The sequence below is a fragment of the Cydia splendana genome, chromosome 7 (assembly GCF_910591565.1).
Source record: "Cydia splendana chromosome 7, ilCydSple1.2, whole genome shotgun sequence".
Taxonomy (NCBI): Eukaryota; Metazoa; Arthropoda; class Insecta; order Lepidoptera; family Tortricidae; genus Cydia; species Cydia splendana.
Genome location: NC_085966.1, coordinates 12,259,387 through 12,275,366, shown reverse-complemented (window position 1 = coordinate 12,275,366; position 15,980 = coordinate 12,259,387). Strand labels below are relative to the sequence as shown.

The window sequence follows — 15,980 nt, the reverse complement described above, 5'->3', positions numbered from 1 at the left end:
AAGGAAAAACATCCTGAACTGACATACTCGTAATTGTACATGTTTATATGTGAATCGTACTAAAAAGAGTCTGATTAGAGCACTCACTCGCCCGGGAAGTTGGCCTCAATGGCTGCAGTAAAGACTACACCTGCGTGACGCAGTGCGCGAGTTTGTGCAGCTCGCTCTGCAGCGCGACGCGCTTCTCCGTCTCGGCTGCAAGCTTGCTCGTCAGGTCTTCGATGGCTGCATTGAATTTTGCGTTTTGTACTTCTAGTAGCTTTTCCAGATTTAATATCTGTGGTGACAGAAATAACAAATATGAAATGTGAAGCCTCAGACATGAGCATAAAATCAGTAAAAAATAATAATAATACAAGAAAAATATACATGGGGTATACTCAATATGAGTGTTTGGATTAACGTTTCATATGTGTGTGGTTGTTAAAATCTTGGGCCCAAACCTCGCTTGTGCCGTATAGAGCAGAAAAAATAGGTAGTTCACGAAAAAAATGCAAAAGATTACTAAAAATTCAGGTAGGATCTTTATCGTACACAGGCGAGGGATTAAAGGTTTAATGCTACCTCAAACTTAATTTGTCGGGCTATGCTACGGACAACGTGATGTTTCATCAACAAACATAAAATGGCAATAGTTCGAAGTATATTTGAGAAAAAAAAATTGTTTCATCATAAAAATGATCATACCCTATTATTAAGTTGCGCGACAAGCGTCTCGACCGAGTCGCTCCGCTCCCGCTGCCGCCTCTCCAGCGTGGTCGCCTTCTCCAGAACGGCCGGCTTCTCAGTTTTCTCCTCTGTCTTCTCCAACCGCTCGACGCTGCTTTTCTCGAACACGCCCGATTTAGAGCTGCTCACTTCGTTCTTTTCCGATGTGAGGGTGGTTTTCTCTGTTGGGCGATGATCGATCAGTTATTGATTCATTATTATCACGAATATCACGTAAATTGTGACGTTATCTATGAAAAGGGACCTTATTGTCGATGGCGCTTACGCCATTATTAACGATGCTCCGATAGAAACACAATGCCGGGCGACGCTGTGCGGCGTAAGGGACCTTATTTCCTTTTCATAGATAATGCCCCAATTAAACACATGCACAACCTTAAGCTTATTATTACTGGTAACTACATTTGACCAGCAACATTTTTACCGTCGAGATACGTCCACATCTGGTGAACGCGCTAACGCTCCACTCGCAGGTGGCTCGCGCACTGCGTGGGCGCTGAATATCGTACTATATAAAGGCCTGCGCAAACCGGCGGAGCGCAGCGCAGATCACTTTAAAATTATCAATGTATTTTATACCCTATTTCAATTACCTTCAGGTATAAATTTAAATGCTTTGAGACCGACCTCGGAGCATCGCGGAGGATTGTTACTCCGCGGCATCGAGGAGCACGCTAGATGATGCCGCGGCGGTAGGCGCCGGCATCCCCCGGCATGCGCCGAGACCTCCCGAGTGCGCCGGAGTAGCGCCGGGACGACGGGGGAGAACTCGTGCACACTAGTCCCTAATCCTTTGTGATATACACGCGGCGGCATGCCGCGGCATCCCCCGGCCTGCGCCGAAGTGCTCCCTGGTGCGCCGGCCGCCAGCGCTCGGGATGGCGGGCGCTCGCGGTATCGCGGGAGATTTTACCTCGCCGGTGTGCGCTGCGTGGCGTAAATCCTCTTCGGTGATCTGCGCTGCGCCCCGCCGGTTTGCGCTAGCCTTAACGCGCGAACTTTTTGCAAACGGCGGCGTTCGTCTGATTTGGACGGTCTTTATTGTACATCGAAAATGTTATGTGCGTTCTATGGTTTTTTGGCCAAACTGAACTACTGAGAATACTCTTACTTCAAATCGGTAGGTAAAATAACAATCGAAAACTACGCGTCAACCTACCGCCGCCAACGGGGAATAGTACATTACTACAGAGGCTGGGAAGTAAGGGGTTGCCGGCCGAATGCATATAGACGGCCGAACGTAGTGAGGCCGGATAGTTATGAGGCCGACAACCCCTTTTCACGCCGAGGTATGTATAGTGCTTTTCTTAAACATGCAATGAAATAATAATAAAAATTGATGATCATGATTGTTTCATGTCCTAATGTGATAGGTTATTCAGTGCGTGGGGTTCATAAGGGGAACGAAAATTTTATTATTTTTGCGCTACGACGTACCGTTTAAGAGCATTATAAAGTATTGGTAGGTTTTCTTTTATCTTTTTTTTTTAATTTTTTTTTTAAATATTAATTAGTGGTTTCTTACAGAGGAACGAACATTTTATTATTTTTGCGCTGCGACGCACGGTTTAGGAGATACAGCCCTATAAAGATTAAAAAAATCGTACCATAAACCATAAACTGCCTATAGTTTTTTTTTTAAAGCGTTGCGATAGTGTGTTATCACTTTAATGGCTGAATGCCACGATGGTGTGTCACACATATCTGTGAAATGGAAATTTAAAAAAAAAATACTTCCCGGCCTAGGCCTTAAATTTTGTATGAAATTCCTTTACAGTTCTCTGGAGTTGCTCCACCCTAAACGTGATACTTCGAAGCCTGATATAACGCTCGGAGTGACGACATTTCATTGCATGTTTGGGAAAAATATTATATAGGTCGCATATATTTTTTTCGGCGGATAAAAGGTAGCCACCCCATTGTGCCACAGCAAGCGCAGAAAGTAAATAAGTCGTATGTATACGTACGAATATCGATTTTAGCGTTCTTGTTGTCGTCGTGGCTGCTGCGGACACTGGCGGCGGGTGGAGGGGGTGCGGCGGGCTTCTTGATGTCGTCCAGCATGCCCAGCAACGTGCGCCCTGCAATTTAGTCAATTTTGCAAAACCACATAAAAGACTTACATTTACATCTACCTACTAGTGCGGTGGCGATCCTACCACTAAATCTTTTGACAGTATGTCCTGTCTGAATATGACACATTTATCAAATCAGGTTTGCTAGCCGCACTTTCAATAGCTTGACTATTTTGAATAATAATAATTTATTAAATAAATGAATGTTAGAAATACCCGCAGCGGTAGGCGAATGCACCGGCCTGGCGGCGGGCTCGGGATCCTTCGACGCCGCCGTCTTGTTGTCGGCCGAGTGACGCACTTTCGTCTGGAAAATCATTATACATTGTTACATCGCTCAGCTGATGATGTTATTGTTAGCATTGTTAGTACTCCTTAGATGGAGTATTTACATTGATATACATAATGTATTGAAAAATATGTTGTTTAGAGAACGGTATTAAGATATTCGTTTCTAAACTAGGCACTAATCGACAAATTATTTTGTGAAAACATTGTTGCGTGCATATGATTTCTATAGATGTGAGCGTATATACAAGGGGCATTCATTTCAAAATTACTTTTACCTGAATATAATGAACAATCATAATGGTCCTATTAGATTATCATTATAGGTTTTACTATTTATAATATAATCACGAACCTCTTCAAAACTCTCGAGAACGGACATTCTGCTGCTAATAGATGACGTGCTCTTTGACATTTCCATCGAGTGTGACGATCTCTTTTCTTCTAGACCGACCTCCAGTATTCTGAAACGCAAAGAGATTAAATGATAGAGAGAAGTAACATGAACGACAATAGCTGTACTTAAGATTTCTGGACAGAAAATTGAGTGTACTTGTGCATTGCAGGAAACACTTGTTCGTAAATAGGATAAATATAAAACTATTTTTTATTACGCCACAACAATGAGCAATTGAGCATCGTCGAGCAGAGGTCAAGTTTAGTATTTTGTAGACAGGGCCTCTCGTACCAGGGTCATATAGCGTTTGGTAAGAGGAGGACGGTAACTATACCATCGGCTAACCGTATTCGATTACTGTACATCTGTCGGGCGGTTAATATAAATTTTAGCAGAGAAAGCACACTCGCCTTTGCACCCTTCTGCCATGGCTTCTGCTTCTTACTATGGCTGCAAATGATCCGGCCTTTAACTTGATAATGTAGCTAAGATTTAACCTTTAACCACTAACGTACGAATGTGGTACATCCTCAGTTGGCGCGCTCGCTGGAATGAACCTGTTGTGGACAACGTCGGCGGCCCGCCGCGTGTGACCAGTCCGCGGCCTTAAGGGTTAACTTGACAACGTAGTAGTGGATACCTGTCAGTGCTGCCGGTGCCCTTGGCGGGCTTGCCGTCGAAGCTGGTCTTCTTGGCCTGGTTGAGCTTGAGCTCCGCCATCCACGGCGCGCGGTGCTTCTCCCACTCGCGCGCGCGCGGCTTGATCTCCTCCGGCTGCTCGCCGGCGGCCGGCGCCTCGCCTGGAACTTCATCACATATTTTTTAGTTTATCAAACATATGTAATTATGATTACCGGCGGCTTGAAACCACTGGTGTTTGAATTTAAGAGCCTCGGAGTTACAAAAATTACAATTGAGATGATTTTTAAAGGACCCGTTGTGAGATCACAAAATTCAGAAATCAATAGTATTGCTACTATTAGTCCTTTTTATCCATTTTACAGACATGTTACATCCAAAAAAATCATTTCAAAATAAATCCATTATAATTACCTTCGTGTCCATTACTTAGTCCAATTTGTTGCGGAGTATCATCCCGCAAGGCTTGACTAGGGGGCCGCCGCCGCGGCGCTTTTACTCTGAAATTCAATTATCATTTATTAATTTTAAGTCCTGGTGTGGTGCATACTCGGTTTCACGTGAAAGTGCAATTATTGCCGCAGTCATTTAAACATGGAATGTAACTACTACTGCCGTAGGAGTCCAGTAAGACGCAGATGTACTGACCGTCCGGCGCGGGGGTCGTTGAGGATGGAGTGCCGCTCGACGTGGTCGAAGGTGTTGTTGTTGGTGGTGGTGGCGGTGACAGTGTTGGCGGCAGGCTTGCTGGCGGCGCCGCCGTCGGGCCGGTCCCACTCGCCGCCGCTGCTGCTGCCCGAGGATACCGTCGTCGATGACTTCTCTTTATCTCTGGCGCAATATTAAAGGTGCAAAATCAGAACAATGTTGTATGCAGTCAGCAGCAGAAGTTGCAAAGTGATCGAGGTTTCAAAATTATTTTGACACGCTCTTATTCCCTTAACAATAAAGTCGCGTCAAGATCATTTAGAACACCTCGCCCGCTTAGCAACTTCTACTGCTGACTGTACATGAGGCAATTTTTTTACAAAAATATCCTATCAATCCCTTAATCGCACTATTGTATTTGCATTTTTTCCCCGCCCCACGACCGCCGCCATACATGAGGCGGGGACAGATTGGAATGATTCATATGAATGTACCTATTCCCATCTGTACCCGTCGTCAGGGTCAAATGGTAATACACCTTAGAAATCAGTATTGATTATTTAACACAAAGTGTATTAAGATCAAAAATAATGACTCTTAAAAAATGACAGGTTACAATAGCCTGCTAAGGCCTGAGGTCCTACCTATAGTACCTCATCAATTCGATGAAATTTAAATCCTATTCAATTGGAACAGACTCGCTTTTGCTTTGTTTCGTTCAATTTGCCAACAACGCAAAATCAACTCTATTTCCTACACTATACGTTCAAATGTCAATGGCTAATTAGAATTTTTCATTTGTATGGCTAGACCTTACAAGCTTACAAGCTTTAGCACAAGGAAAAAGGAAACCAGGCAAGCCACGAAGGCGTTGGGCAGAAGATATTCATAAGGTCGCAGGTGCAAGCTGGATGGAGTCAGCCAAAGACCGTGAAAAATGGCATGGGTTGGAGGAGGCTTTTACCCAAGCGGGGTCCATATAAAACTATAATACGAGGGGTGCCTTTTAAGTTCTGTCGTTTGTAAAATCTAAAGACAATTTAAACCTCAAGTACTATTTATTGTTTTTTTAAGTACTTGCTGTGATATTTAATACACTTTTTCATTTGGTCGATTCAGTTTTGAAACCACTTATTCCACTCCGAAGTTGGGACATCAAAATGGCCGTTTTGTATACGTCAACCGCCTCTTCTTGTATTCGGTACGATTAACCACGAAGACATTGCATGATTTTAGGGAAACTAAAGAAATCATTAGGGCTCAAGTCAGGGCTGTACGGCGGGTGGTCCAGAATTTCGACGTTTTGCTCTAGTAAAATCGCAATTGTTTGCCGGGAGGAGTGTGAGCTTGCATTGTCATGGCTCAGTACCATACGATGTTTTCGGTTGATTTTTCGGAATTCACTTATAGCTTCTAGTAAGCAAACTGTAATATACTAGTCAGGGCTAACTGTTTTGTGATTTTCTAACACGATGGTGGCAACGTGTCCACTTTTGGCGACAAACGAGGCGATTATTTTTTTAAGTACTACTTGAGCGTATGACTTATTTGGTCGGTTTCCGCTCGTTTTAGAACACTCAGACGGTGGATTGCTGTTTGGAATCAGGATCATAAGCATAAATCCAAGATTCATCACCACTCACAATGTCATAAATGAGTTTTGTATCTCCTCGATCGAATTGCTGTAGAGTTTTGCAGCACTAACTAGTGCGAGCCATTTTTCGGTCGGCAGCAAGCAAATGTGGTGTCCGGCGAGATTTTTTTTTTTTTTTACCTAGCTCTTCATGTAAGGTTTTTTAAATGGTAGTCCCTAAAATGCGTATAGAAGCTGCTATCTTTCGGTATATCACATAGCAATCTTCGACGATCAGCTGCCGTACAGCCTCAATGCTTTCCTGGTTTTTCGCGGTGTTCGGACGACCTTCACCCAGTCTATCACCGAGACTAGAGCAATCGCGTTAAAATTCCAAATACCAGCGTTACACAATCAGAAGGCATGATGCTTTGTCAATGAAAACAGTAGTCAGCTCTGTAAAGCACTGAAGTCGCGTTAAACGTCATTTAAAGTTATAGAAAATTATCGCACGGAAATTTTCCTATGAAATTTCCATTTTCACAACTGACTTGTCAACTTTAACTCGACGCTATACTAAAACGGTTCGGTCAGTCATGATTCGTTTAATTGTTTTTGAATACTTAATTCACATAGTTTGATACGATGGTAGTTTTTTTTTATATAATTGTGAGAGATTTGCAAACGACAAGACTTAAGACGAAACGGGAGCTGAGCTAAAAGTCAATTTTGAGATTTCAAGCTGAATATACCCGTCGCTCTGACGGGGCGTGAGAGACTGTATTTGTGTATGTAATGCACGCACACAGATGCGTACGCTTGCACCCGCGCGCGCCTCATTGCCGACAATTTGCAATGTTATTTTTCGTGCGTTACTGCCACGAGGCGTTCACTTATTACTTACTAGCTGTGCCCGCGGCTCCGCCCGCGTGGAATTCGGTCTGTCAGTAAGCGGCTAATTTCTCTCCCTCTCCCCTGGAGGCAGAACTTGAAGTAAAGTGACAGATGGATATGCTAGAGGACTGTAGTCCAGATAAAATATTTTACAATTAGGTAGGTACCACTAAATACAACTACACTCCAAAATCAATAGTTTTTTTCACCCTTATTCAAATTTTACACGTGATTTAAACGACAGAGTAGTAGATGTATATCGGACGATACAGTAAGGTATACGCGCGAGTTAAGGGTGCCAGCACCCCTAATATATCTTTTGTCAGCGAAAGCTAATTAGAAGATTCAGCATTGCGTAACTGGAACATGCGTCAATGCTGAATTGCATTATTTAATTATAAATACTAGCTCTTAAGTCATTTTAAGTTAGAATAATCTTGATTGTAAGCTAAGTGGTTACTCTGTCAGTTTAAATAAATATATTTTTTTAAACTAAAGTCCTTGTCATTATCTTAATTGGCGCTGAGGACAGGATACCCGTCGTTTTCCTGACACGTTCAGAAGCCGATCAAATATCGCGAAAGTACCGTGCCGGACTACGTACGTTTCTACGTTTCAACGGGTAGCCGAACAAATAAATTTATTAAGAAATATCAAGAGGACCTGCCGCAGAAGAAACCAGTCAACCTAGCTGTTCCAGGAAGCTGTCCACCTCCAGCCGATCGGAAGCAATCCTGAGTATTCCAGACCATCTGTAAGGTGTCGTGAAAGCTGCCGGGAGGAATGTGAGTCAATCTTTTTCATCATCCTTTCTGTTCCTTTTATACGTATCCTTACTTGTTTTAAATATATGTGTTATTAAGGATTAGAAAACGCCGTAATAACATTATTAGGTTAATTTTTTTGTGTTATTAAGGATAATAAACGCCGCAATAACGCTAGTAGTTTAAAATATTGGGTATTGTATATTAAGGATAAAAACGCCATAATATCATTCCCAATTTAGAGTATCTTCGCGTATTAAGGATAACAAAACGCTATAATAACGATATTATTTTAGAATATTAGGTATTCGTATTATTAAGAATAAAACAAAACCGTAACAACATTTATTTACAACGTCAGCGAAGGTATTAAAGTCCACGTTCAATTGACCTACTTCGGTATTTTGCAATCAGTTTATTTTAGCGTGTTTAAATTTTATTTGCATTTAAAATGGAAGGCCTTACTTTAATTCCTGAGAATGTAATTAAGATGATTCCGATTTTCCGAGGGGAAGTTAGGGAACTGGCGGTGTATATTAATAAATGTGAATATGTCATAAATAAATTTAGAGGAAGTGCCGAACAAAACGAATATTTATTTCATGTATTAACTAGTAGACTCGCGGGTCCCGCAGCCGTCTTAGTCGGAGAAAGGGACAACATTTGTACTTGGGCCGAACTTAAAACATTGCTAAAGGAACATTTTGGGGACCCCAGGACAGAGAAATGCCTCCTATTAGAAATGCAAGCCTTGAAAATAAATAAGGGCGAAAGTTACTTAGATTTCTGTCACAGAGTTCAACAGTTTAGAAGCATTTTGTTAGCTAAGGTCGCAGAAACCATTGAAGATGCCACAATACGAACCGCGAAACAGGAAATCTATACTAATACTTCCTTCGATGTTTTTCTTTATAATTTACCACAATATTTAGTTAAAATGATCCGTTTAAGAAATGTCAGCACACTAGAGGGTGCATTGAAAACCGTTCTAGAAGAAGAAAATTTCAACACCGTTTATAACATGAAAAACCCTTTTAGGAGTCCAGTAAATAATAGACAAAATCAAGGTAATGTTAGACAGAATCATAATGGTTATAATTATTCGCATAATACCGAGCCTCAAGATAGAACTCTTAACAATAATTTTAACCCCCCTAGACATAACTTTAGCCAGAGGCCACAGAGTAATTTAAATTCGTTTAACGGTTCACAGCAGATTAGAAGTAATAATAGACCACACAATAATTTTACTAATAATTCATCTAATATGCGTAATCAATGGCAACCAGTAACATCGCAAACGCAAAGTCAGCAACACGCAGGTTATTCACCACAGTCTTACACGGCGCAAAATCAAAACGTGCCGGCCCGTAATATGACGTCGGGTAATAATACTGATGTTACTATGAGGACAGCCAGTTCAAGACGTGTTAATTACATAGAAAATAATGACGCGGAACCAATATATCTTGAACCGAGTTACGAACCAACATATCCTGAGCCGAGTTTCGAATCAACCCCGGGTCCAAGCACCGAAGTCAGAAATTTTTTCCTGGCGGCCTCGAACAGAGGACTAGAATAGTATTAAACTATAGCCGAAAATTAAAACTTCCTCATATTGCAGTTCCTGAATTACAGGCTCTCTTTATGATTGACACAGGAAGCGAAAGGTCATTTATGAAACCGGAATTAGTTGAACAATATTTTAGTAATTTTAAACACCAAGAAATTTTTGAAGTAGTAAGTACCCACGGCCGCAGTACACATGACACGGTCATTTATATTCAATTACCCAAAATTTTTAAAAGTGAAGAACGTCATAAGTTGTATGTGTACGACGTTGATGATAGGTATGACGGCTTAATAGGTAGCGATTTATTGGATCAGTTACCTGCAAGCGTTAATTACAAAACTCGCATGCTGGAGACGGATTCAACGCAGATACCAATGCTGTATACTCCGCCTATTAAGGAGACTTTTGAATTGCCTCCTCGCAGTGAGTGTAGAGTTAAGTTACCAGTAACGTTATTAAATGGAGATGCGATTTTAGAATTTCAACAGCTCTCGGAAGGGATAAGAATGCCCGCCGCGCTGGTAAAATGTGTGAATGGATACGCATCCACCGTCATTCAAAATTGCACATCAAAAGGCATGACTTTAGTAGTCACAGCCCCGTTTAAAGTAGAACCATATTCGAGCGAAACAATTGTTAACGTAAATTTCACCGCGGACGCAACTTCAAATGATAGGTTGTTGTCTGAAAATCTCTCCAAATTGAGATTGGATGACTTGAATGAAGAAGAAAGAAAGGCGATTAGTCAGTTATGTGAGGAATATAAAGATATATTCTATTGTGAACACATTCCGTTATCATTCACTAATCAAGTTAAACATAAGATCCGTACTACAAATGAGGATCCTGTTTTTATTAGGGCACATAGGATGCCTCCTGTTCAAGCACAAGAAATAAAAAAGCAGGTAGATAAAATGCTGAAGGACAACGTCATTCAGGAGTCACATTCTCCTTGGAGTGCTCCAGTCCATTTAGTCCCAAAGAAGATGGACATGTCAGGTCAGCAAAAGTGGCGTATGGTGATCGACTATAGACGTCTTAATGACATCACAGTCGACGATAAATACCCTCTACCAAACATAAACGACTTATTCGATATGTTGGGTAAAAGCACATACTTCACAACACTAGACCTGGCCAGTGGATACCATCAAATAGAAGTCGATGATGCTGATAAACCTAAAACCGGTTTCAGCACCGGATTCGGGCACTATGAATTTAATCGTATGCCATTTGGACTTAAGACAGCACCTGCAACCTTTCAGAGAGCAATGGACAACGTCCTAAGAGGTCTACAAGGAATACACTGTCTGGTATACCTCGACGACGTAATAATATTTTCTAAAAGTCTACAAGATCACGTCCAAAAACTTAAGGCTGTATTCGATAGATTCAGGGAAACTAATCTTAAAGTACAGCTAGATAAGTCCCATTTTCTCAGAAAGGAAGTCCTCTACCTTGGACATACCATAACGAGCGAAGGGCTAAAACCAAATGACGATAAGATAAAAGCAGTTCTTAATTATCCCATACCTAAAACCACGAGTGATATTAAAAGCTTCTTAGGTTTGATAGGTTACTATAGAAAGTTTATAAAAGATTTTGCAAAAATAACTAGACCCATGACAGCATGTCTGAAGAAAGGAAGAAAGGTAATTTTAGATGATGAGTATAAAGAAAGTTTCGAACTTTGCAAGAAAATTTTAACCAATGCACCATTATTACAGTTTCCAGATTTTAAAAAACCTTTTATCTTGACTACAGATGCGTCAAATTACGCGATAGGAGCGGTTCTATCACAAGGACCAATAGGGTCAGATAAGCCAGTTGCCTATTTTAGTAAAACTTTAAGTGACACTCAAGTAAGATATAGTACAATTGAGAAAGAACTACTTGCTGTTTTAGAAGGAGTTAAGCATTTTAGACCGTACCTATATGGCAATAAATTTTTCATTTATACAGACCATCGTCCACTCGCTTGGCTGTACTCCCTCAAGGAACCCAATAGTAAACTTACAAGATGGCGTTTAAGGTTACAGGAATATGATTTTGAGATATATTATAAAAAAGGGAACCAGAATACAAACGCAGACGCAATGTCTCGTATAAGACTAAATATGACAAACGACGACAATGAGTCAATGGTAGTTAATGTAGATGAAAAAGAAAATAAGTTACAGAAGTACGTACAGTCACTAACAGATCAAATTGCAGAGTTAAGTAGACCAGAATCAGAACCAGAAATGGAAGTGGTAGAAATCTCCGATTCAGATGACGGAGCTACAGCTCATTCCATCTCTAACAGGGAACACGAAGGTATCCCAATATTAAATGAAGCTATAGATTTAAAACCAAAACAAATATTAGTATATACATGGTTCAAAGACGACATTAGCGTTAAAGATTTATCAAACAAAAAACAAAAGATCTTGGAAGTACATATGCCAATAAATAACGTACAATTAGTAAACAAATTTTTAAAAGAGTATGTAGACCTTAAAAATAAATATTTTATCTATTTCGAATCACCAGAATTTAGAAAAACTTTCAGTAATGTCGTAACGCAACTTTATAAAAAAGGTACACAAAATTTAATCGAATGCACAGAAAGAATCATAACATTAACAGATGAAAATGACATAAAACAAATAGTCATAAAATATCACGAGGGCAAAACATGCCATAGGGGCATTAATGAAACGCTAGCAAAACTTAAAAGAGATTATTGGTGGAGTAATATGAAAGATACCATTGCAGCTATAATTAATGCGTGTGAACAATGTCGTAAGATGAAATATGAAAGGAAACCCATGAAACCGTATATCCAATTAACACAGAGTCAGGAATCACCATTTCAGGAAATATTTATAGATCTTTTATTTATCGAAAGTAGATATTATTTAACAGCTGTAGACGCATTTAGCAAGTTAGGCCAGGCATTAAGTATACCCAATCGAAGTACGCCGGAAGTAGTAAGAGCTTTGATTAAATATTTCAGTATGTACGGCGTTCCCAAAAAGATTAGCTGCGATTCGGGTACGGAATTTAACAATGAACTTATGAAAGAACTATTAAAATTATATAAAATAGAATTGCACATAGGAACTCCGAACAATCCTAATTCAATGGCCGTAGTAGAACGATTTCATTCTACAATAATCGAAATTTACCGTTTAGCGAAGTATGATAGAAGTGACCAAGATGCTGCATCAGTCATGACGTATGCCATAATGGCTTATAATAATTCAATACACAGTGCCACGACATTTACCCCTTTCGAATTAGTTTTTGGGCACACAGAATCAGGAAATACATTCGATACGGATAGAGAGCGAAATTTAATGCAGAAATTACTTATAGATCACAGAAAAAGGTTAAAGGTATTGTACGAATACGTGAGTGAGAAATTAGTTAATGATAAAATTAAAGTCAGGGACAAGAAAGGCGGTGAAGTACCACCAGAAATTAAAGAGGGTGATACCATTTACATGAAAGATACTAGAATCCGTAAGGCTAAAGAAAAACCTAGGTACGAAAAAGCCACAGTTATAGGTAAACCGGACAAAAACATAATTCCCGTACAAGTTAGAAAAAGAAATACTCGTGTAGCACTCAAAAATGTCAAACGACCTCCACAGGGGGCGAGTGATATTACTGATGGTCCTGGTACATCAGGGATGCAGTCTCAACACCCAAAACCTCGAGCGGAATCCGGGGATAGCTCCAGTCAGGATGGGCACAGCTCTGATGAGGACTAGCTCCTGGAGCATTATTAAGACTATAGATTTAGAGTCAATAAGTTCACTATTAGAAATAAATTTAGATCAGTATAACAAGTTAAAACATATAATTGATAGTAATATAGATACAAGAAGAGAACTAATGGGTTTAGAAGTACAAATAAATTCATTTACCGAACTATCCCGAGATAGACTTTTACAGATCTTACCAACTGCAAGAACTAAAAGAGGTATTCTCAACCCGTTAGGATCCATAGTTAAGGTAATAACAGGTAATTTAGATAATAATGATGCTATTAGATTTGATGCGATAATAGAAAGGATGAAACATAAGGAAATATCAGTAGAGAATAAGATAACATTACTCCAAAAGGCACTTGATAAATTAACAAACGTTTCGAGCGACATTAATTTTAACGTTAAACACTTGGGTTATAAAACCAAACAACTAGAGACAGTCCAAAAAGACGAGACAAAACTTTTCAATTTAATTTCCTTAATGAATAGCATGTATCAGATTCTAAATAACTTTCGCACTATTTACAATATTATACAAGACATAGAAACAGCTATTGCTTTTAGTAAATTGTCAACCTTGCATCAATCCATAATAAACTCAACTGAATTAATTAAAGTCCTTTATGAAGTAGAAAAACATGCAACCTTAGTTTATCCCGTGTCAAAGGAAAATCTAGTTAAGATAGAACGTAGTATAGACCTTAAGTCATTTATTAGTCATAGTCGCTTAACTTTTATACTAGATATCCCATTAATTGAGAAAAACACATATATTTACTACAAAATTATACCTGTTCCAATTTACAACCCCGAAACCAAAAAGACACTTACCATTATTCCCAAATACCCCTACCTTATGATGAATAGATTGAAATTCCGACCCGTGGCAAGATACTGCGAGGAAATCGAAGAGGACAAACACATCTGCACGGACAACGATGTAGTACAACATCCAGCAGCAACATGCATAGAACAACTGATGTTACTTAAAGATAACATATCGAAATGCAACCAGCAAACCATCAAAACAGAAGACACAGTTATACAGAAGATTACATCTGACCATTGGCTTCTTTACACCAGAAAAAGAACAGTGATAACCGAAACATGCGGAGACGAGGTTTCGAAACACAATTTGGAGGGAACCTACATATTGACCCCAGCGAAATACTGTGAGACGCAGATAGAAGACATCATCATGAAAGCAGTAACTAACACTACAATTACCAACTACATTTTACCCCCTGTTGTACTGCCGGAACTGCAAGCAGAGATCCAGAAGAACGAGAACGAGGTAGATCTGCGAGACGTGGACTTCAGCGACGTAAAAGACATTCTCAACAGCGTAAAATATAACAGTGAAAGTGATTACAGTGAGAGTTATATCATTAGTAATAGAGTCAGTGTCTGGACCATCGTTTTATATACCATTTTACTTGTAATAGTAACTATATACTTAACGTATAAACTACATTCTGTATTTTTCAGACGAAATTCTCTGAAGCCGACTTTGCCACCTTCAGATAATTTCTCTCTTAAGGAGGGAGGAGTTAAGGGTGCCAGCACCCCTAATATATCTTTTGTCAGCGAAAGCTAATTAGAAGATTCAGCATTGCGTAACTGGAACATGCGTCAATGCTGAATTGCATTATTTAATTATAAATACTAGCTCTTAAGTCATTTTAAGCTAGAATAATCTTGATTGTAAGCTAAGTGGTTACTCTGTCAGTTTAAATAAATATATTTTTTTAAACTAAAGTCCTTGTCATTATCTTAATTCGCGCGAGCGAAAGCGAAGCGGCCTGCCTGGCTAGAGCGCCACTCACCGTTGTCTTCTTCAGACTCCTGAGGAAGGCCACGTGCCCCTTGTAACCTCAATGCGTTGCGAGACTTTCGCGAATGATTCGATTTTTGTCGGGAAGGCATGGTAATGCGTATAGAATGCGAGTCCCAAATCGTTTGACTCCGACCAGTGCCGAATTAAGATATTTTGATGCCCTAAGCATTTCTAGACTATGGTGCCCCTCTCCCTAGGGTCATCGAGATGACATTGATTTTTTTTGGTAAGTTGAGTGATGTTCATTGCCGCATTACAGCTGAGAATGGAAATCACATCATCTTATCACGAAAATTGACAGTGCTGCAGCAGTAACGTTGCAACAGAGTAATGCTGCTGCAGTCACCATATCGCAGAAAGTTATTGAATACGCGAGCGAAGCGAGCGCGAAAATTTTCCGATATAAAAACGCAATTTGATAGACAGTTGTACATTGTTACTTTTAGTATGGAAATCAGTCACATAATTTGATCACGAAAATTAACTGTGCTGCAGCAGTAACGTTGCAACAGAGTAATGCTGCTGCAGTCGCCATATCTTAGAAAGTTATTGAAAACGCAAGCGAAGCGAGCGCGAAAATTTTTCGATATTAAAACGCAATTTGATAGACAGTTGTACATTGTTACTTTTAGTATGGAAATCAGTCACATAATCTGATCACGAAAATTAACAGTGCTGCAGCAGTAACGTTGCAACAGAGTAATGCTGCTGCAGTCGCCATATCTTAGAAAGTTATTGAAAACGCGAGCGTAGCGAGCGCGAAAAATTTTCGATATAAAAACGCAATTTGATAGACAGTTGTACA

General features: G+C 39.9%; 1 protein-coding gene and 1 long non-coding RNA gene across 3 annotated transcripts in view; one reads left to right on the top strand and one right to left on the bottom strand.

The window, feature by feature from the left end:
- Positions 1-15,980, top strand: part of LOC134792184 (uncharacterized) — a 596,557-nt gene that overhangs the window by 278,962 nt on the left and 301,615 nt on the right. The gene's annotated exons all lie outside the window — the stretch shown is intronic.
- The window catches only part of LOC134792160 (SH3 domain-containing kinase-binding protein 1), a 51,315-nt gene continuing 35,458 nt past the window's right edge, over positions 124-15,980 (bottom strand). For both annotated transcript variants that reach the window (XM_063763389.1, XM_063763391.1), the window contains exons 9-16: positions 4,777-4,959; positions 4,543-4,628; positions 4,130-4,295; positions 3,448-3,556; positions 3,021-3,111; positions 2,697-2,810; positions 688-890; positions 124-277 (exon numbers count right to left, since the gene is read on the bottom strand). In XM_063763389.1, coding sequence (XP_063619459.1) covers positions 125-277; positions 688-890; positions 2,697-2,810; positions 3,021-3,111; positions 3,448-3,556; positions 4,130-4,295; positions 4,543-4,628; positions 4,777-4,959 — 1,105 coding nt within the window. In that variant the 3' untranslated portion in view covers position 124. The remainder of the gene's footprint in view (positions 278-687; positions 891-2,696; positions 2,811-3,020; positions 3,112-3,447; positions 3,557-4,129; positions 4,296-4,542; positions 4,629-4,776; positions 4,960-15,980) is intronic.